The following is a 23817-nucleotide window of genomic DNA, read 5'->3' as shown; positions in this document are numbered from 1 at the left end:
AAGATAACATTTATTATCATGTATTTAGTTGCTTTACATAAAGCTTTTGCTTTTACCGTGTGTATATAATCAACGTTTTGACTAATATCGTTGTTTCTTTTTATTTTTTACCTCACAATATGTTTATTTTAATGTATGTGTTAAAATTTTATGTACGTGTATAAGATAATTGTTAAAGTTACTATGGTAAATAAATAAATATTTTAATCTCAAGTTATAGCACCCGCTTTAATCCCTTTACATTTTTTCACATCTTGCTTTCCTATTCTCACTACTTAGTTACGTATTAACGTCGTGTCTAATATGTGCAGTAGGTTTGCATACTCTCGCGTTCCAACGCAATACCTTTATGACATCCCTTAGCCACCCGCGCTTACCGCAGGCCCCGCGAGGTCTCAAAATTTATCATCCCCTCTTAATTTTGGCCTTTATGAGGCAGATGAAGGAAAAAGGGGTCGTTGTGACCCGGTACTCTAATAGCAATGAGTTCAAAGTCAAAGTCAGAAATCAGAGTATTCTGGGTCGTCTTTCTGCTATTCTGCTTACCTATCTTTTTGGGTACTTTCTGGTTTAAGACACCTACTAAGGGCTTCTTTGGCCCAACCAGCCTGCTTTCCATGTTTGGAACTCTTTGATACTAGGACACGCTTTGACTCTTACCCCGTACAGTCATTGTTATACTGATCTGCCACCGTTTACCAGGTCGAATACCTTAATTGGTTCACGGGGTTCTTTGGTACGACACATAACTTGATTAACACATATTATAGTAATTGATCTCTGGTACCTTCTCAGTTAAATACGAATGCTGGCTGTTAAACTTCTGAGCACAGTGCACGGCATCAGGTTACTTGATAGAAAGCTCGGCTATCCCAAGTACCACGTGTTCTTTTGCTTTGGCCTTCCGGGGCTCATAAATCACCCCCGTGTCGAGAAACAATAAGTCCATCGCTCCTCGATATGTAAAGTCAGTGTTTGTCAACCGGTATAGTGAATTTCTTTAATTTTCTTGTGCTTGTACCGTGCTTTATGTATAAATTGAACTAATAAACATATTCAAAATATAACCCGACGTGTTATAAAGTGTTATATGTCTATTATATAGATTGGGGAAAAATTATATATAATATGCCGTGTAAGCTACTTGTAGCTAGTGGTGACCTCCGTGGTTAATGGAAAGATACTTTACCCACCCGCGAAAGGTTTAGAATTCAATTCCGGTGAGAACAAAAAAAAAAAAAAATTTTTCTCAAGCCTGGGCGTTCTGTACTATAAATTTTCAATGTAGTAAAATAAAAAAAAAATTAGTCAATCAATTCAATTCTCATAATTTTGGAATTCATTGGCTGCATACGTAGTGTAGTAATTATTCAACAATATTAAAAATATACCCAAATGTTTGTTTATTAAACGAATTCAAAGTATTTCCAGGTGTTTTTGGTCATAAATAAGTTGAAAGAATTCGGTCAAAAAAATCTTAGCCACATCAATAAGGATTTCAGCTATTTTAAAAAGTTGAGAGGAAAATTTATGAAATGTGAATGTTCAGATATAGGCTGAATAGTGAATATTAAACAGTTCTTATTGCAGCCACCTAAACTAACCAATGACATGTCATATCATTACATTTAATGTTTACATCTTTTACATAATTCATGAAAACTTCATTGGTCTTTTCATGTTTGAAAGTCTTGGTTTTTAATACTTATTATGTATGAAAATACAATAAATATGCCTAGACTTCCATATCCCCTTCTCAAAAAAGTTTTCTCTCTCTGGTGCAATAAATTTCAATCGTTATTATTTTGCTATGTAAGGCCCCTAGAACGGACATTCATCTGGCTATCCATGCCCGCTGATATTCAAATAAAAAAGTGAATAAAAAGCATTTTTTTAAATTAAAGCACAAAGCATGTAAAAACTTAATGTAAAAGTTTTCAGAAAACATGCTAACGGTTTTATTTTTTGCTATTTTTTATATTTTATTTTAAAGCAATCACACATCACTAGCAATGTATACAAAAATAGTCAATTTAATATAAAATGTAAATAAGTATTGCTGATATACATAATTGCAGGTGGTGATAAGTATTCTTCCTCAGCAAAAAAAATAGGAAACGTTGCCGTGCCAGTAATCCTTTACAACTGTGTACAAGCCAGTTGCATAAAAAAGGAATTTAAAGAAAGGTTAAAGTTAAAGAATTTTTGACAAAAGTTTTATTTTACTTTTTTGTGCAAACTATTTTGTCCATTTTGACGAAAACGCAACAATTATTTGACTTTATTGATGTTTTTTTGTTTTATTTTGCAACTGGCTTTAATGCACGCAAATTACAAAAAAGAAAGATAAAAAGCAATAGGAATAAACATAAACTTGAAGGCATTAAAATAATTATAAAAACAACATTTAAATTCTAAGGCTAAGAGTACTTGTCTGCAAACATTTAGGCATACTTGGTAAAAATTTATAATAGCGCTACTTATTTACTTCGGGTATATAATAACATATTTGAATTTTTTGACCTACGATAGGCCCTTTTACAATCTAAAGAGCATCTTTAAACTACTAAAAGAACTAATTGGTCATGTAAATAAAAGTGTACCAAGTATTTTTGACTTATATTCAAATATTATTTTTTTTAATTTTTTTATTAATCAATATATTTCATAAATGGTAAATGTATTTTTTTAAATTCTATACAAATCTACTTTTATACATCTAGTAAATGTTATAACTGTAACTCTCCAAAAAAAGAGACTAACTCTTGTCATCTAAATGATTATTTAATTTGAATGGAATACCGTAAACAATAGGCAATAAGTAACATAAAATGCTTTTACAAGAACACTACTACATTTTCGGGAGAGCACTTCTCCCATCGATGAGTGATATAAAACTAATATAGTATGTATAGAATATTGTTCACGGTGTTATTATATAAACCATAAAAAAACAAAAAAAATAATCAGTTAATGTTATCAACACTTCTGTTTTAAATTTTGATACTCCGGTTTTGTATTTATTTTTTATCTTATAATTGCGATATCATTGACCTAATTTTTGTTTTTTTTTTACATTTTTCCAAATATTATTTGAAAACATATTTTTTTTTTCGGTCCTTATACTTAAGTTAGTAGTCATTATTATTATACAACTATGTAGTGTTATCATGTGTTTTAATGTAAAGGATCTTTACCGACAAGCCATATTAATTGGCTTGGTGAGTCCTGTAAAAAAAAATAATGTTTTTAAAAATAATAACAATGTAATATTGTATGTTAATAATAAATTGAAAAAAAAAACATTTTTCACTTTGTGGTATTTTATTTTTATTTTTATTTTATTTTATTTGGGAAATCAACAGTTCTACATACATATTTTTAGTAAACAAACAGATATAGTGTATAAACTCAGAACTAATAACAGATTTCCACATAGTATACAAAGTTAGTAAAGAAAATATATTACATATCAAATAAATACATACAATTTATACATATAAAAATGTTATTTTCATGTACTCAATAATCAAAGATTTTTAAAATATTTATTTTAAGAACATTAAACTTTAATTCGTGACGATGAGGAAGTAACCTCGAACCCGGTCGAAGTTTAACTCTAAATTAAATTGGTTTATACAAATTCATAAACATACAAGTGTAAATTAATCATTAATGGAACCTGATACAGGGTTGTTATTTAACTTATTTAAGGTGTTAGAATAAATATGAGTAGTTTTCAAATGTACAGATACGGAAACATGATCAATGACGGAAAGAATGTTAAGTGGAATTTAGTTCATAAAATCTAGCACATTAATAGATGTTACAATAATTAAAACTAATACTTGGTATGTAGGAAGACGTACAACGGGCTTAGGGGGTGTTAACATACGCGAGTCCATGTCTACGGGGATGGCAAGTGGATTATGACGATATTGTGTGTGTACTATATTAGTTTATTATCACCCGTCGATGGGAAGAGTGCTCTCCCGAAACTGTAGTAGTGTTCTTGTAAAATAATAAAATTGTGTAACAATAATAAAAAAGTTTTATTTTCATAATAATTTAAAACAAGAATTACAAATTACTTCGGAGAGCGAACATTAAATTGCGTTGTTCCAAGATTGTTCAATGATCTCCCACAAACCATCATTAACATGAAAAATCCTCAAATGAAAAAAAAGAACTGAAGAAATATCTTCTAGATACTTTATAGTGCCTGTTTATAAATATATCTGTAAAATACAAATAAAATAAATGTAATGTAAACCTGTCATAAAAAAAAATGCGTCCCGCCGAAAAGTCTTAAGACTTAGTGGGTAACAAATTCTTATATGTATTTTTTAATCATAAAATAAACGCTGCTCTGCAGCACTGAAACTGAAGTGAATGCTGATTCAATTAATAATAACATAAAATGCATTTTTTTTTATTTTTAATTAATGTCTTGCTGAGTTGCATACGTACAAATCGTCAGCAGGTTCTTATAAATTGGATCGGTTATTCACACTTAACCTACATTAACAATAATTTTACTTGAAAAACATTACATATTACATTATCAAAAATTAAAAACTATCACTTATACAAAAAACTTTTTTCTATTAACCATAATTTGAGCAAACGTCTCACTCCCGTATTTAACTCAGTATTTTTAATACTGAGTTAATACATGTGTATATTTGTAGTTTTATTATATTTGAATAGCGAGCACACTAAAACTTTTATTTATCATGTGTCTTACAATGAACTGCTTCCACAATCCTATATACCGATGTAATATTGAAGGTATTTTGTTTTCTAGTTACATTTCGGGAATATCTCTACTCGGTCTTCCAGCAGAAATGTACACGTACGGGACACAATATTGGATGATAATGTTATCGGAAACCTTTGTCTCTATCACTATGGCGATTGTCTACCTGCCCGTATTCTATCAACTGCAAATAACTTCCAGTTACGAGGTAAGAAGTGTTTGTTTTCATGTTTTATCCATTCCTGGTGATGTACGAGTACGAGTATATATGTAAGCAAGTCTAAAGTTTGATATTTCCCCGCCGTTGTGCTAGAGGAGAAACCCTTTTGGGGAAATAAACGTCACGGACTGTGTTCTAGAAAAGAAAACGACGCCGACGTTTTAACAATAATTTTTCTAATACCGAGTTATTTACAACTCGTTGAAAATGGTCCCAAAATAGAAATGTTTGGGTAAATAATAAAAACGCAAATATTTCTCTTTTTAAAAAAATAAAAATATAAAAATTGTTCTCATTTTAATAAATCGTCGAATATCGATCGTCACGTAAAACAATTGTTTACGATACGTCAGCTTTTGTTTGATTTTTACATGATTTCAGTTTTCTTCGGAGAATTAGTAGTTAATCCGATTTAAGGTGTTTGGTGCGTAAAAAAATACAAACGCGCAGTTCATTATCATCATCATTCCTTTTCTGCACCTAATGGTGCATAGGGCACTGCATAAGTACACCAATCGCAGTCTATCTTGATTTATTTTGTTACATAAAGATAAGATGATCAGTCTTACGCTCCAGGTGCCAGTCCAGGGATTATACAAAACTCTGGTGTGAAATCACTCTTCTAAATAAATATTTCATATCAACCATATCGAAAATAGAACTCGAGACTTTTTGGTAGGAAAACGCGCTGACCACGAGGCCAACGTAAATCTTTCGTGTTAGCAGTTTCCATTGAAAAAATTCATCGAAATAATAAATATTCATTGGGTATTTTTAATAAACTTTTCATCAATGACAAGTTGTTTTTTTAAAATTGGTTTTCCTTCATTATTTATAGGGACGCACTAAATGAATATTATGTAATGTTAGAATTTTCAAGAATTCGATAAAAGCATTTATTTATAAAATAAGAACTTCAACAAAGTATTCACAAAAATGAAATGTAAAATCTGTAAAAAAAAAATATATTTATCCTACATATTATACGCATTTAAAGGTTTCAGCTCTTTTACTTTACAAAAGTCAACATCGAAAGCATCCACCACATACCCGAATCCCTTTTAAAGAATAAATGTCTTTCTTCGGATTCACTCGTACAAGCAAGCAACCTGTTTTTTCTTCATAAGGAATTGATTATATTTCTTTCTTTACTAAATAGTATAAATAAAATAAATAAATAAGTCCATCATTCAGTTACCCCTTTAGGAAACGTTAGTATCTACTATCTGGAGCACCAGACGCCCCCAGGTGACCCTCAAGGCCAATCACCGGCGGCGCACCCAAAAGTTGCAGACTTACCCAAAGACTACTGGTTGCAAACCAACTTTTACCACCACTCATACCTACTCAAACTGTGATTATCGAAAAGTTTTACATCATCAAGCAAAAGCAAAAGTCAACAGATGGAAGATTTGAGAAAATGTGGATGTTTAAACATAGGCAGAATGGTGAATGTTACACAGTGTGTAAAGTGCCATCCAATGACAGATCCTAAGCCTTGAAAATGCCTAAACTTCCCGGATTATCTTTGAAAAGTTGTTTTCCCTCTCTGTTGCAACAAATTAAATAGTAAAAAGGTGCCTAAATTAAACAAAATTACAGTTAGGAAAGGGCAAAAAACGTACGTTTTAAAGTTAAGTTTTACTGCAAAATAACCGTTATAAAAATAAAAAAATAGAAAAAATACTTATGTTTGAAAAGAAACCTTCAATAATTAAAAATAATAAGGGGAAAATTCTCAAAAAGAATTCTGTAAAACATATTATATCTTCCCTAAAATATATAGATATTATTTTAAATATTCATTTGAAAAACGTAGGTTACAATGTTACGTATTTTTCAATATTAATATTAAACAATAATGATTTTTTGAAAGTCCATGTAGGTACGAATTTAAAGCATTTAAATTTTAGTTAAACCGTTGTTTATTTCCATTCAAAACATCATTGCCGATTCTTGCATTGAAATCCTCTAATATTATCACTTTTTTCTGAATGAGGTATTTCGTCCATTATTCTCCGTTAGTCACCATAGAATTTATACGTGCCATTACTTTGTTTTACCCCAGTAACCCGGTAACCATTCTCCTTTTGCATCCGGGCTTTGTACAGTGCCGAGTAGATTCATTTAAGTTGTATTGTATTTTCAACTTTAGAATCCATTTTTCAATTACTTTGGCTATACAGTCGCTATTTTGATGAATTATTATTGGACTGTATCCTAGATTGTAAATACACATTTTCAAGATTGCTTAAGGAATTGAGCTGGTTTTTGCATTGTTTCTTTTTATTCATATTTTTTTTGTCATTTCAACTGTGTCTTTAAAGATATATAAATACATCTTTGATTAAGCTTTCAATGATAGTAGCAATGTCTAAGCATACCTCGAAAACTGGAAGAAAAATACCACCCGAGATTATAATGAGTTTGGCGACAGTCAGTAGAATTATTACACGTAACAAGAAGTCAGGGAGTATTACTGAGTCGAAAAGGTAGGGAAGCAAATTAAATAATTCAGCTATTGCTGACAAAATGACTGCTGTAAAACATCCAGTGGACCTTGAATGAGCATTAGGGAGCAGCTAGGGAGTTGTTCATATTTAAATATATTTCAACAGAGAGGGAAAACATTTATGAGAAGGGAATATGGAAGTCTAGGCATTTATAGGGCTTATGACCTGTGTGTAACATTCACCATTCTGTGTAACATTCACCATTCTGCCCATGTTTGAACATCCACATTTCTTCAACTCTTCCATCTGTTGAGTTGAGGTCATAAGCCCTGTAAATGCCTAGACTTCCATATTTCCTTCTCAAAAATGTTTTCCCTCTCTGTTGAAATAAATTTAGATTTTTAGTAATGCTAAAATAATTTTAACTGACATTTGGTACATTTTAGAAAAGCGAATTCTTACACAGAATGCACCACTGTTAGTAAGTAGCTCAGAGTTTGACATTTGCAAAAATATTTTTTTATTTGAATTCTTTATTTGAAAATTAATCATCTTATGATTTGGAATTCAGCCATAAACAAGTACCTAAGTACCCAATTAAATTCAATGGGTATTTGAATATTAATAATTTTAGTTTAGGAATTCAATCATAAACATGTACCTACGTAAAATCTTTTTCACAGTTTTTGCGCGCTTTCACGACACAGTCGTTTTCGTTTCATTATTATTTATTTCTTTAATTATTGATGGACTTATACAGTTCATTCCAACAATGATAAATAAATTTTCTTTTACTTAATACATGTACAAATTAAATCAAATATAACTTAATAAAATTAAAGCTAGGACAAAAAAATATAATTACTACCTCAAGACAAGATCTGGTCTATCTTAGTTCATTTTTCGATTGTTTCGATTTAAATATCAAGGTTACGTTAAAACCCAGCTGACGGTCAAAGAATGACTTAAGGAGATCACCCAAATTGGGCTTATCTTTATTTTGCCAGCCAACAAATATAAACGCATTATTTAAATAGAAATCAGCATTTTAATTATATTTTTTTTACTATACCAAAGTTTTAAGTCGATTCTCTGAGATTTTATTTAGGTTTGAATATTTATACCCGTATGCAGAGACAAACCTTAAGGTGAGGAGAGTACATTCTATTGTCTTCACCTTCGGGTTATTCTCTGCATTTGAAATTAGAATGTACTTTCCTCACCTTAGCATAGGTGTAAAGCAGTTTTGTTTTGTTCAATGTGTTATATAAAGTAGTGTAATCGTAGTTAACTGCGTTTTAGTCTCACATGCATTATAAAAAGGCTCAGGGGGAAAATAAAACAAAGAAATAAAAATAATCACAGCATTAAATATTTTAATTTTATCATCTAGAATTCTCCCGATCTAAGAAATATATCTACTAACCCTTCAGCAGGAATGTTTATAGCAGGCAGGTGCCTTGCATACCCCATGTACCACATTCTATACACATCACATGAGAGCAGCAGCCAATAGTTCTTCTGCCATTATGGCAGGAGCAATAATAGTGCGCAATAGCTTGTCTGCCTGTGAAAGCTTTATCTATGCCCGTATACACGTTGTATGTTCGTAAACGGACATGCCGGGACTGGATTCGCCCTCGAAGTAAATAGAGATCCCCTTTTGAATAGATGTTTTGAGTTTGAATATTATCTCACAGGCTTGACTTTGAACTTTAGTCTAGTAATAAAAAGGGTTTATTTTGTTATACTTTTATAATTTTAAATTTCATATTGATGGCCGGCACATTCAAAATAAGCCCAAAAATAAATGGAGGCTGGGTGATCTCTTTTGTGTTAAGCGTGAGTTTAGTGTCATAATTTTAGAATGCTCAGGTTAAAACACCGTCTGACTTTTCTTCATTAACACGTATTCGCGTATTTTCTTTATGGATTATGGCACTAGAGTAGTTATTTTTGCATGATTTTGATTTGAGCACAAAGTCTTAACGTCTCAACGGTCTCTTAGCCAATTACATGAGGAAATAAAACGAAAAACTAACTATTATTACGAATATATAAATAGCTAAAAAGGGGGAAAAATATATAATGTGTGTCCTTAATTACGAAAAAACGTTTGCTGAACCAGCTTAAAGTAGGCAAGTCAACGTTCGGGAATATTATTAATTTTTAGTTCTGGAATTCAATCATAAACAAATGCCTAGATATCTACTTATCAATGAAAAGTCTTTTTATTTTTATCCAAACAGTTTTTGCACGCTTCCACAACACAATTAGACATTATTATTTTCATTTATTTTGGTTTCGAACTAAATGTCAAGCTCACTTCAAAACTCGGATGGCGGTTAAAAAATGACTAAATTCGCGTTGGGCATGGGTTGTTATAACTTTAGAGGGCCCATGGTAAATCGCGCACTGGCTTTTCTTTATAAGGACGTATTCCGGTATTTTCGCCATGAATTGCGGCACTAGAGAAGTGATTTTTGCACGATTTTTATTTGAGCAGAACAAAACCGCGTGGCAATCACAAGAGTTTAAACGAAAAATTAACTCTTATAACGAATATATAAATAGCTCAAAAAAGGCAAAAATAAATTGCGTGTGTCATTATGTACGAAAAAACGTTTGTCCAACCAGCTAATAGCAGGCAAGCCAACGTACAGGTAGAACAACGTAAGTTATTCTACCCGTACGTTGTACCCGTCTGTTTGTTGCAATCGTATCGTGTTTTTATATTTCCTATATTATTGTATATTCCTCAGAATAATAATGCGTAACCTAGAAAGAGAGCCTTATCACTATGTTTCATAGAACGCAAGCGATATTGGTTTGTTGGTTAGCAACTAATTGGTAACCATTTTGTTTTATTTGACAATATAAACATAACGGTTCGATCGGATGCTTTTGTAACTGCGCTTGACTTTGTTGGTAAATAACTAGGATATTTACGTTATATTAAATAAAAATTGACTATGGTGAATTGCAATATGTTTGGTTGCAGCAGTAGGAGCGTCAAATATGTTAAAAATTCAGTTTTCACAGGTAATTGATTCTGAATATTTTCCCATAATTTACATTGATTTTTGGCATTTATTGTCCCGACACCCGACACGTGTATTATGTTGCTTAAAAACTGTCCTTATATCAACATATTTACTTCAGATACTTTTTTTTCTCAATTTAGGGGATAAATTTGTGAATTAAAGTATGTTTACTGTTGATAATGACAGTTGATTATAGGCAATATGTCAGGGCCGCAGTTGGCATCTATATAAAGTTTGAGTTTTTAGCGAGTAGAGGTTGATTCAAATTTTACTCGAAAATAGCAACGTTAACCTTAAAATCGTACCTAAAATGACGTGTCCGAATTTCAGGCCGCTACGACTCACCGTTTTGGAGATGTGACGGACAAACAAACAAACTCAACACAGGACTTTGGTTCCATGGAGTTGGGATTTATGTCTCAATAAATGTAACATAAGTATATTGTGAATAAGATGAACAAATAAAAAAAAATAAACACACACATGTATTTTTAGTTTTATAAAATAAATATAGGCGAATTATAGAAAAATAAATTGGAGTAACCCTGCAATAATAAATACACAGGTACATATTTAAAAGTATTTACAATGCAAAATAAAATCCATTTGGCAATTCTCGACCTGAGTACGGCCCATTGTTTTGCTGCAAACTGTAGCTAACTTAATACCCAATAGTCATTGAATGGTTTTCCTACGTTTGGGCTCCTCTTTAGGTTACGCATTCTATATTTTATCTCCCTTTTTAATTTGAACTTTCAACATGGTTTTTTTTTTCTCGTCTTTTTTTATTTTATTTATTTTTATTTTATTTTTCAAGAATCAACGGTACAAGTACCTTTTACATTACATCCATACATAAGTTTTTACAGTATAGTATATACAGTAACAACTTTTTCAATGCTTACTTAGAAAGAACATAATTAAAATATTGATTCCACACTAAAATGTTTATTAGCTGGAAATTTCAATAAAAATATGTCACCTAAATCCGAATGTTAATTACCCAGCGCATGTAGACGATTCAGAACTGAATTGCTAGAATATATTGAGATATGATTGTTGCAGTGATAAAGTTGAACTAGCCTAGTCACTCTAACTGGTACTTTAAAACCAATGAGGGCCAACATTTCAGGGCTGTCCAATACTGAATTAACGATTTTAAATAGAAATAATAAATCATTAATAGTTCTCCTGTCCCTAAATTTAATCAAATTTAATATATTTAATAAATAATCATAGTTACGAAATTCATTACGTATTCCTAATTTAAAATTAACATATCTAAAAAACTTATTCTGAACTCTTTCTATGGTAATTTGGTGAGAGGCATAATCAGGGCCCCATATTGTAGAATTATACTCCAAGATGCTTCTCACCAAGGAGGTGTATACAATTTTTAAAGTGTTTATATTTTTAAAGTCCTTAGTGATGCGCAAAATAAACCCAAGCGTCTTCAAAGATCAACTACTAATATCGTTGATGTGACTGATAAAAGACAATTTCTGATCAAAAATCACACCCAAATCCCGCATCTCAGTAACTGAGTCCTAAAAATCTTCATGTCATCTGCAAACAATAATCCAATAAATAAGTAATATAATAAATAAATAATAATAATAAATAATATAATAAATATTTTTCAATAAATGAGTATTTGATTAGGAAAGGGGTGTTTTATTTGGGGGATCGGGTGGTGCATAAGTCACATGTGATGAAGGGGATTTATTTTGGTAAAAGGTTATTTTAGTTTCATGTTTTACTTGACTTATCTTGTCGGTGAATGTGAAAGTTCTGGTGGGTGCTACGCCCCGGAATTTTCACATCACAAGGATCAATGTAAAGTGCTTTGTTAAATTTCTGTACTGCATGTGTACAATACACGAGCGTGCGCCTCCATTGAGACACCTGTCTACACGTTATGATTGTACATAATTTTCTAGGTATGTGATTAAAGGATTATAACCCTCTAGCAACGCGTTACACGCGGCTGATTTTTTTACTGAGTGGGTTTTGCAGTGCACCATATAAATAATGATTGCATGCGACACAATACAACCGAACTAGTTAATTAAAACAAGATAAAAAGTTAATACTTGTCATAACCATTATCGGCATTAATCAAAGTCTTTTGGTAAAAGGCCTAAATAAAGAGGAAAAAAATGTTCTATGCTATATCACATTATTTCAAATATGTTTTACAGTAAGTTTGGTCAAGACAACAACACGAAAAAATCTCCAAATCTCGTTTTAGGCAAGCGCTTTCACTATGCTCAGACCGGCAGCATTATAGAAAAAAAACATTTTATGTATTTGACAACATAATGAACGCATCCAAAAGTATAGTACATTTTACAATACAAGGCTTTTATATCTCGATATTTAGTTGTAATATATTTATAATTCGTTCTTTATACTGTGGAAGGCTTTGTTAGTTTCCAGGAAACAGTCGCTACTTAAGCCTGTTCCTGACAACTATCTACCTTCTATTCACGCCTTACGCCCAATGATGTCTTCTCCATAAAATCGAACCAGCTTCCGAGGCTTATTATCTCACTTCACTTTTATATGGCGGCAGCGTCGCGTCATTGCTTAAAAATAAACATTCAAACGTTTTGATATCAGCAGAAATAGTAGCAAGAAAAAAATTCCAAGGTAATTTAAAAATTAAACATGATTGTTTTTAATCAATTCACCGAAATTCAATGGGTATTTTATTTTATTTATTAACTATCACACGGCACAAGACGTTAAAATGTACATAAAAAAGTAAAACCAATAGGTACAAAGAATAAGCTAAGATACAAACAAATTGCTCTTTTTCGCCTAGACTTGTTACCTTCTAGATACTGTACAACATATTTTGTAATTAAATCAACGTACCTATTATATATGATGTATATGTATATAGACGGCTCAGTTCCATACAGCGATAACTAAAAATGACTAGTTTTGAGAAATGGCTGACCAAAGTTTGGACTCCTTTTAAGTGAAATATGTACACAATAGTTTATAGTTTTAGGAATGAAATTATATGTGAAAATTATCATAACGTAATGAAAATTGAAAATTATCTTAGACAAAACGCTCTATGGAACTGGTAACTAACTACCCACAAATATTCGAAATACCGCATGAATTTGGAAGTTATCAGATAATATAACGCTCTATGGAAATAAAACAAACAGTAGGGTTGATAAAAGTAACTCAAAAAATTTGGATGACTATGAAAGACGGCATTTAATTTATACTTTAGTTTATTCAGAAAAAAATATAAATAATACAGCAACGAAATCCATTAAAATATATAGATCTAATAAGCTTATGTATATTCACGTTTTCCATAACGTAAATGAAAAAACAATTATTGTGCACACAATTTATTATACTTTATTTATCAAATTCTGTATCCAGACAGGTGAAGAATACAGTTCTGAGTGAAATAGAATCATATAAAACGTACATTCACACCCTTTCCCAGCGTGGATAGGCAGGCAAAGACGATAGATCGTTACACACTGCTGTACTGACATACATTCTCAACTTTCATACATCTTCCCAACTAAATTTGATGTTTATGCCTACTTTTAATTTAACCAACCTCCAGTATCCGGTTAATTTGATAATGATTAGATTTTTCACAAAGTTCGTAGAGCAGCTCACGTTCGTAGGCTTAGACTGCAGTCGTTGTTAACTTTCTTACCACACCTAATTTTATTTATTGTTATTTATAATGTTATTTATTTATTTGGTATTTTTACAGCTATTATTATTATTATTGAGATGATTATGTTGATTAAAGAATTTTTTTTTAAATATAGTTTATGTTCATAAAATTAAAAAGTAAACATAAAATAAAAATAACTTTTTACCGCATCGAAGGAATTGGTATGCAAATTGAGGGGGAACCTTAGAGATTATTAACATAGCGGCAAGATTATTAAGCTTTCGTTTGAGAAGTCAAGGAAGCAATTGGTTATTACGGTGGTATTGGAACATTGTATAATTATTTAATATTAAATTAGTCAGGAATCTAATCTAAGCACTATTTATCGATGGCTCAGTTTCATAGACAGACAACTATTAATTTGAGAATTTGAGTTATATTACCCATTTCAAAATACATTACATAAGCTTCACAAAAGTACGGATTTAAAAAAGTATGGTTTTCTTTTGCTAGACAGATTTTTTCATATTGAAATAAATAAATCAAGCAATATCTCAGTTCCACAAGAATACAACTCAAGATATTGCTTTATGGAAATGCGTTAGTTAAAATGGTTAATTATGGTGCTCCATAGAGAAACAACTTAAACATCAGTTGATAATAAATTCGCGGTTTTGTGCTCAAATTTTTCGATGTTCGTATTAAAGTCGTTTAATTCTTTATAGAACACATATTTTAATATTAAATAATTATACAATGTTCCAATACCACCGTAATAACCAATTGCTTCCTTGACTTCTCAAACGAAAGCTTGATAATCTTGCCTCTATGTTAATAATCTCTAAGGTTCCCCTTCAATTTGCATACCAATTCCTTCGATGCGGTAAAAAGTTATTTTTATTTTATGTTTATAAAAACTACATCAAAGTCATATGCAAAATTGCGTTTAAATTCAACATCGAAAGATGTCTAATCAATTTCTTTCTAATTTGTTATCGGTTTTATGTCTCAGAGTTTTTTTTTAATAATATGACTATAGAACCGCGTTTAGATAAATAAAAATATGCATAAATGTACATTTATTGCAAGACAGAAACTCTCAAGAAATACGTATACATCAGTTTTGTGTAATGTTTTCACCTAATTATTTCGGTAGAAAATGTTAAATAAAATTATAATTTCTATCGTTATCAGGATTGGTTGGAAAATGAATATTCATAAAGCAAATATTATGAGTCTAACAAGGAGAGACATTTTTATTAACAATTATGAAATCGAAGTGGTAGATAAATACACATATCTATGACACAAAGTCAAACTTGGTCAAAATAACCAGACAAGGGAGTTGCCAAAAGGAAAAGGGCTTAGTTAGGGGCTGCTTTTGGCAAGTTTAAATATATTTTAGAAAATAAACAAGTCCCGGTATGCTTAAAAAGACAAGTCTGTGTCCGGTGACGACTTTTGGACTTTACGGACTGACGGTTCATAGAACCGCATCTGTGATACCGAAAAGTAGCCAGAAACTAAAATACACGCAACGATCCATGGAAAGACAGATGCTCGGTGTATGTTTAAGAAGCACAATAATAAATGAAGAAATAAGGTGCTGAACCGAAGTCGTGGATATCATGGATCATACAGCAAAGTTAAAATGGCAGTGGGCAGGAGACTTAGGGAGGAAAAATGATGACAGGTGGACACACAAAAAAATAATGTGGAGACCATGGTGACACAAAAATAGTATTAAAAGGCCATAGAAAAGATTGGTTGACGACATTGCCTCGATAGCCGGTAAACATGGATGATAAAAGCGGGTGATAGGAAAGAATGGCGACTTTCGGAAGAGGCCTTTATCCTTTATCCATCTCTGATATTTATATATATACTAATAGCCTTTATCCATCTCTGGTATACAACAAGAATCCAACCTCGATATTTATAAATGAAATTGCATTGATATTTATAAATGATTTGGCTTTAAAAATTAAATTTTCAAATTTCTTTTATTTATGGATGACCTTAAAATATTCAAAATTATAAAATCAATTGATGATTGTCAAAAACCACAAAACGATATTAATTCTTTATCATCTTGGTGTCATGAAAACGGCTTTTTTTAAAAAATAAATAAATGTATGTCTTTTGAATTCATAAGAAAAATAAATAAAATCGTTTTCAATTATTCAATCAACAACACAATTTTAATGAACGTCGAGACAATTTGAGATCTTGGGATACTTTTTGATAACAAACTTAAATTTAACTATCACATTGATCACATTTCCAAGAAAGCGCCAAAAATCTGTTGATTTGTTTTGCGAATATCTAAGCCATTCAAAAGCCAGAAAATTGCAATAACATTGTATAAATCGTTTGTTCGTAGCCTGTTTTAGTTTAATTCTATAATATGGTCTTCTTATTATAATATTCATACAACGCGGATTGAATCGGGGTAACGTTAAATTTTAAAATCATCAAAATATCATTAATATTTCGAATTGGATCAAATACTTTCATAATTAACTATTATGATCGTCTAGAGTACTTTCATATCTTCAGTTTAGAATTCAAAAGGATTTTAGCTGGTTTGATATTCTTGCACAAATTAATATCTAACTGTATGGATGCCCATGATATTCTTGCTCAGATTAACCTTAATGTACCTCACTGTAACTTGCGTACCAATGCTGTCTTTGCTGTGGGAATTTATAAAAGCAACATCGGATTCTTTTCCCCTCTGCCAAGGATCCTCAGAGTAATGAACAAAATCTCAATAAACGGTACTGTTGATGTGTTCCAACAGCAAAGGCAAACATTCAAGAAGCAAGCGGTGTTGTCACTCCTGGCTCGCGATGATACACTTGCCATGTCCGCCTAGATTATGTCATAATTATACCTTCGTAAAATTAAATAGACTTTAAGATTGTTTAGATTAAGTGTTATTGTATAATATGTAATCAATAATGCCAATTTGTTAGGACTTTCATAAGCCTGTTGATTGGCTGAATAAAAAAGAAAAATCAGTGGAGAAAAAACGCCTGAAAAATAAAAATTTGTTATCAGCTTCACATTAATCGTCAATAATTATTACAGAATAAAGTTTTTTTAATTCTAATTAATTACTTTCTTTTAAGTTGCTCCTTACATTTTTGACCGCATTCTGCTTTGGTAAGTTCTTTAGCTAATCTAAAATTTGCAGTACAAATATACTATTTCTTACACAAACGTTTGCTTTATCGGAGAATCACTCGTCCAATTTGGGAGATAATTTCGTCATGAGCATTTCATTCCTATAATAATTTGTACTTTAACTAATGATAATATTATATATAAAGCGCCGTTTATTACGACAAGGGTGCTGTATAATACATTTCTTACATCTCTTGCAGTTACTGAGCGCATCGACGATTGGGTTTCTAGTTATTTATTTTTAGATTTACAACATAAAAATGATTCCTGTAAATTACAAAAAAATATACACGAGTACATTATTATAATTAAATGCAGTTTTACCTAGAAACATCAGTTAAGAAACTCATTCATTAGAATAAATATTCTATATTATAAAACTGAAAATACATTTATTTATTTATAAATCATATCACACAAAGTATTTTACAAGTATAGTACGTTGAACTTCATTTCCAGGAGTTACAACAACTCAATTCGGGACATAAACAATATGAGCATTTAGAAAATAACACATATTGAGAACAACAATGAAGCAAAGCAAGTTTAGCACCTTTATAACTAAATATACAACAACAATATATACGCCTAAAACCTTTTCTTACACAAGCAGAATAAATATTTATAAAAAAACGCTTTTAAGAATAAAAAAAGTAGTAAAACTACCAAGGGAGATAAGGTCATTAACATCACATGCCATGCAGATGATGCTGCCATAGTGATAAGAACATATCCATCTCAAGTATAGTACAATGAACACATGATTATTGGAAACATAATGCGGATATACGAAACGTGTGTCAGACCGTGTATTTGTTTGTCTGTATGTGTTTGTATGTCTGTTTGTCCGTCACAGAATCTCCTCCGAAATGACGAGTCGTAGCGATGTGAAAATTGGACACGTCTTTTAAGGTGGAATTTTGTAATATTTCTGAGTCAAATTCGACTCTACTTCCAGTCGATTCAGACACGATTTTTTTATTGTTAGTTGTAGAGACGTGAAATTTCCAACAAATATGTAATTCAAAGTATTTTATCTTTGGGATAATAATGATAAGAAACTTTATAATTAGAAGGTTATTATAGTATTTATCACACTCCATTTGAGTATCAATGTGTTTGTAATATTTCGTATAGTAAAACTTGTGTGTGACAGACATTGTGTTTCCATTTGTTGAGGAGGAGAGAAGTTAGCAAGTTTTTATAGAATTCACATTTTCTCCCTAAAATTTATCAAGATCTTGCTCAAGGAGACAGACCTGGCTATGTGGGCATAAAATAACAAAAAATATGGTAAGTAATATTACGAGGTTTTTTGTGTAAACGCTGGTACTACAGATCGCGTGGTACTAGCTATTGCGCCCGCAGTGCCCCTAGCGCCCGAAATGAAAACAACTGGTTACGTGGTAGACGGACTGACCGGCATCGTGGTCATTATGGGATTACACAACATTGCAATAATACCATTGAAGTACTGAAGGTTTCTATAATAATTAAATACTAAAATATTACTCTAACAATAGGCAAAAGCCACCGTCCATCCGGATAATTAAAATTCAAATGAATACGTTTTTTTGTGAACTACAATATCATTTTAAATGAAATTTCTGATTTCTTCTTTTGACTTTGTAATATTCCTATGTTGTTTGATTTTACAGTCTACTCCTCTTCCGAAGGTACAGGGTGTCCAACGGCAAATTTCTTTGAAAAAATATAGCTATAAAAATAATGTTATTTAAGTAATTCTTAATTTATTTTATGTACATGAATACGAATATTAAACAATACTTGAATAGCGCTTATTTCTGAAAATCACCTTTAGGGCTCTACAGTTAATATCCCAACACGTCTTGCAGCGACATAGCGTATCGACGATTAGGATTCTTCTTCCTCTTTTCTAATTACAATTTAATTAATTAACAGATGGAAGCTAGATTACAGCATGTCTTGCAGCTACCGAGCGCATAGACGTTATGAAACCTTGCCCCTTTACATGATTAGAAAATTGAATTTTGGTTTTTCTAATTATTTTTTCAAAATCGTTTACAAATCAAAGCTGGATCATCCTGCAGCTACAAAGCGCATAGACAGTTGGAAATTTAAACCGTATTTATTAATTTTAAGTTAAAAATAATTTGACAGTTTATGACATTTACTTTAAGCAGATTGACAAATTGTATTCTAAAAATCTAATAATGATTTAAAGAAATAGCAGTAAGTTAGTCGAGTGTTCATTAAAAAAAAGCAAACAATAAACGGCATAAATTAAGTGCCGTTTTCACATACATATTATACTATCATTCACAGGATGGAAGTGACTACCGATGTCTGAGTCCACCCTAAGTCCACCAAGGGATGATGTTCTATCCGCTTCGTATCCATTTTGAGACTCAACTTTTAAGTAGAATGTATATAATTAAGGACACAACAATCCCGCTCGAAATTTCTGATATTTTTTATCATTTTGTTTGTTATGTATAAATGAATAAACGTATGTTCACTTTAAGTAACACTGTTCTCATTTATATATTAGCACAGTTAAAAATAATTTATTATCATAGGTAGTATTCCAGATAGTTAAATTTGAGCAATTCCGAGTCGCAAATAAATCTTTAACCTTTCTGAATTTCTAAATTTTTATGATTTTACAATAATATATAGTCTACCTCGTGTTGTTATGATCAGGGCGTCTGCCTTCCATTCAAGAGGTCTCGGGTTTGATTCCCGACATTGTTGATATGAACTATTTATTTAAAAGCGTGTTTTCACACTCGAATATTTCATAGTCCCCGAACTGGTACCTGAAGCCTAAGACTGATCATCTTACCTTAATGTAAAAAAAAATAATCTAGATACGCTACGATTGGAGTACCAATGCAGTGCCCTATGCGCCATTAGGTGCGGAAAGGGAATTATAATGATGAATAATAGTAGCACATTCATAAAATTAAGATTGAATATTACTATTTTTAACATACTGGAATTTTAGTTTGGAATAAAACTTCCATAATAATAAATTGTCTAACATAATGCTTTAAAATAAACAGTTTAATTGTTTCACCTTTTTTTCAAAATATACTCTACTCGTACATTGACATCTTATAAACATTATCTCAATTTTTTTTTAACGATTTGAATATTTGAACATATTTAAAAAAAAAAAAACCAAAGATGGTAAGAGGAACTACATACTCGTATATACTACTCCCACTTCCACCGTACGAAGTCTAGGCGAGGTCGACGTAAAGGTTCATCTTTAAAGATGCAAACACTTTTCCAATCGTTCCCGTATGTTTTCAAAAACGCGCTGGCAAAGATTGCTCAAAATCCTCGCAACCGGTCCGTATATTTTTTCAGTTCCATGATGATGGCAGGCTAGTTATGGTAAACAAGCTCTGCCATACAGGACTTAAGATGTTTAATGAGTTGCCAAAAAAGATTTGGGATGCTGGGTCTATCGCATCGTTCCGCGGGATGGCGATGGTTTTTTGTTAAAAACAAAAATCCATATAGGTAGATAGAGGAGTGTCATCAGAAAACGTATGGATCTTGTAATAAAATTTTGTTTTCGAAATTTTTTTCATACATATATTTATTTTTTATTAGTTATAATATAACTTGGTATAACTCGGTGTTCAAGTTTTATTTGTACAACTATCTCAAAATAAATACATTACAAACTCCAGTAACGGAAATTTTGCTCATTCACATATAACTTTCTTGATGAAAATGTACTTTATTACTGTAAAAGATGTTGCACAGTCATATTTTTGTAGAAAAATCTTTAACATTTTTTTGGCATAAATTAATCTTGTTTGATAGTCATTTTTCATTATGGTTTAACTTTTCGACCATTTGGATTGTATATGGATAAAACTTTGGTCGTCTTTTCATTGGTTCATGCATTTTCCCGACATAACACGCAATTTTTTAATTGAATAATTGTGCAATAATGAAATTGTGTGTTGTGTATATTTATAAACAAAAAAAAAATGTTGATGAAGCGATTCTTAAAACCAACGAGCGCCTTGTTAGTGACAAAAATTCAGAGAAAATAAAATACAAGCTTTGCTGGTCAGTATACAAACACCTTCATAAAATGGCTCCAAGATAATTATCGGACCTTTTTATTAGGGGAAATACATGTCGAAGAAAATCTACTCTTAGATCAGCATTCGATTCAGGCAGAGGAAAACTTGTCTAAATCTGGCACTCTCCAAACACTAGATTTGGAGATCGTGCTTTTGCCGTTGCCGACTCTTCTGCCTGGAACCAATGGCCTTCAAACTTACGAATCATTGACAGTCCCAGTCAGTTCAAATTCCAACTAAAATCTGACTTCTTTAGATTATCATACCCTCAATTTTAAATCAGAAAATATAATATGTCACTTTAGTTAAGTTAGAATGTAAATTTAAGTTTACAATTGTAAAGCGCCCTTGAAGTGATTTTTCACAAAAATGGCGCTATATCAATCGGCCAAATATTATAATATACATTTTTCAACTCTATTTCACTCACAGATTTAATGTGTTCATCAGTTAAAACAGTTGGAGCTGGACCTTGGTGACGTCTGTTAACGGCTGTCTCTGAAGCCTAAAATCTGTTTTGAATAATCTTTATTGAAGGCGCTTCACTTATTCGGTGAATATTGCATTGATTGCAGAACTTATGATGAGCGGAAAATTGCTTGTTATGTACGCCTCGATAACGAACGCTTGCGTCTCTTCCAACAATCCACACTACCTGCAACATCAACGTCCCACCCCACCTCCCTCACGTTACTTACACATTCAATAGATATTAAGGATTAAAATATAAAATTTGCCACTGGACACCCAGTAATACGAGCTATATAGTATTTATTTTCTATTCAATGGCAAAGCTTTGAGCGAGGTACGACAAACTCGCGACCTGTGGCTGCAACTCGTTACCACGTGACCGGTTGGCAGTAGATATTAATTTTAACTTTATTAAACTCAAAAACTACTGCACTACGTGAATATTGAGATTAATCAAATTCGTTGACGCGTCATACAAATATAATTTTACGATTCCTTGCTTTCCTACGTTATTTCTTAAAAGTCCTAAAACAGAAATTATTGATTAACGATGTGACGTTAATTAATTTTCACATTTGCGAATTGATTTATTATTTCAAATCAAATAAACCTCTTTAGAAATTACAATCTTTAATTTTTTTCTCTCTATTCATATCAACCTAATTTTAATAATGTTAATTTAATATAACTACTTAATATCATTATTGTATTAATGTTTAATTATTATGTTTCGATAAAATAAAATTATATATGTATATTCATAGAATCTTGAAAATTATTGAATTTTATTTACTAACTTGGCAAACATTGTAATTCATTTATAATGTATTTTATTTAATGCGGAATATGCGTAGGTAAAGACGTGTTTTTTTTTAATTTGCTTTGCAATTATTTTGAAATACTGGATATTTATCACGTAAAACTTGGATTGTTGATATTCGTCGATACAATTCCACATGCATTAAATATATGTTATTCTCTAAAATTCTGCATCCCTTGCCCTAGAAAAAGTTTATCGAATCAGCAAATTTATAAAGAAAAACGGCATTGATTATTAGCTCAATAGTTATTAAGTGATATCAATTTGTTTGGTAATAGCAGAAATCATCCTCATTTGATTGATTGCAAAAAAAACAACATTTTATATTTAATTTACATAAATAGCAATACATCTTCACAAAATACGTATTTATGCATTTGATTGGATCTATTTGACAGTTTACTCGTATTCAAAATCCACCTCCATTATCCATTCTAAACTATTTGACTGACTGAGTACTAAAGTGTGATTTATGTTGTTTTTGATTATGTGTATTGGTCGTTTGTTTGAGTCCAAGATATTAGGTGGCAAAATGTATTTAATTATTTTGTAAGATGATAATGTTATTATTATTTCGAATGGAGAACAGGTTTGCCTACCATTCAAAAGGGTTTCGGGTTCGATCTTCAATATAGTTGGCGTGAAATATTTATATAAAAATGTCGTTTTTCGCTAGAATATTTCATAGAACTTCCTTACTATCTTAACTGCATGTACCAAAAATGATCAAAATAATGTTGTACTACCAAAACAGAGCTCCATACATCATTAAGTGCAGCATTCTGCATTGGAATGATAATGAAAACATTTGTTTCACGCATTTTAAATAAATTAATTTAAAAAACTTCTTAATAGTTTTTTTTATCTTTCCCGTTGTATTTTTATTTAATTGTTTGCGTCAGAAAAAGCCAATCAATTCAAAAATCCTCAGCCCACATTTATAATATCGTCATGTGCAATCATAACTGTTTATTATAATTTGAAAGACCTACACAAGGTTTTTCTCATTTTGGTAATATTATTAATGATTTCAACGTTTGATGGAAATCACAAAAAAAGACAATATTAATTTGTCTGCATCCAGGCGTATGAAGAATACAATTCTG

General features: G+C 31.2%; 1 protein-coding gene across 1 annotated transcript in view; it reads left to right on the top strand.

Annotated features, from left to right (window-relative positions):
* The window catches only part of LOC148284830 (sodium-coupled monocarboxylate transporter 2-like), a 190440-nt gene that overhangs the window by 28221 nt on the left and 138402 nt on the right, over positions 1 to 23817 (top strand). The window contains exon 2 of the mRNA XM_088234287.1: positions 4808 to 4967. Within this exon, the coding sequence (XP_088090413.1) occupies positions 4808 to 4967 (160 nt within the window). The remainder of the gene's footprint in view (positions 1 to 4807; positions 4968 to 23817) is intronic.

This window comes from Micrasema longulum, unplaced genomic scaffold, assembly GCF_059751315.1.
Source record: "Micrasema longulum isolate JH-2025_06_02 unplaced genomic scaffold, ASM5975131v1 h1tg000086l, whole genome shotgun sequence".
NCBI lineage: Eukaryota > Metazoa > Arthropoda > Insecta > Trichoptera > Brachycentridae > Micrasema > Micrasema longulum.
The sequence above is the reverse complement of the archived record's forward strand: the minus strand, read 5'-3'. Positions and strand labels throughout refer to the sequence as shown.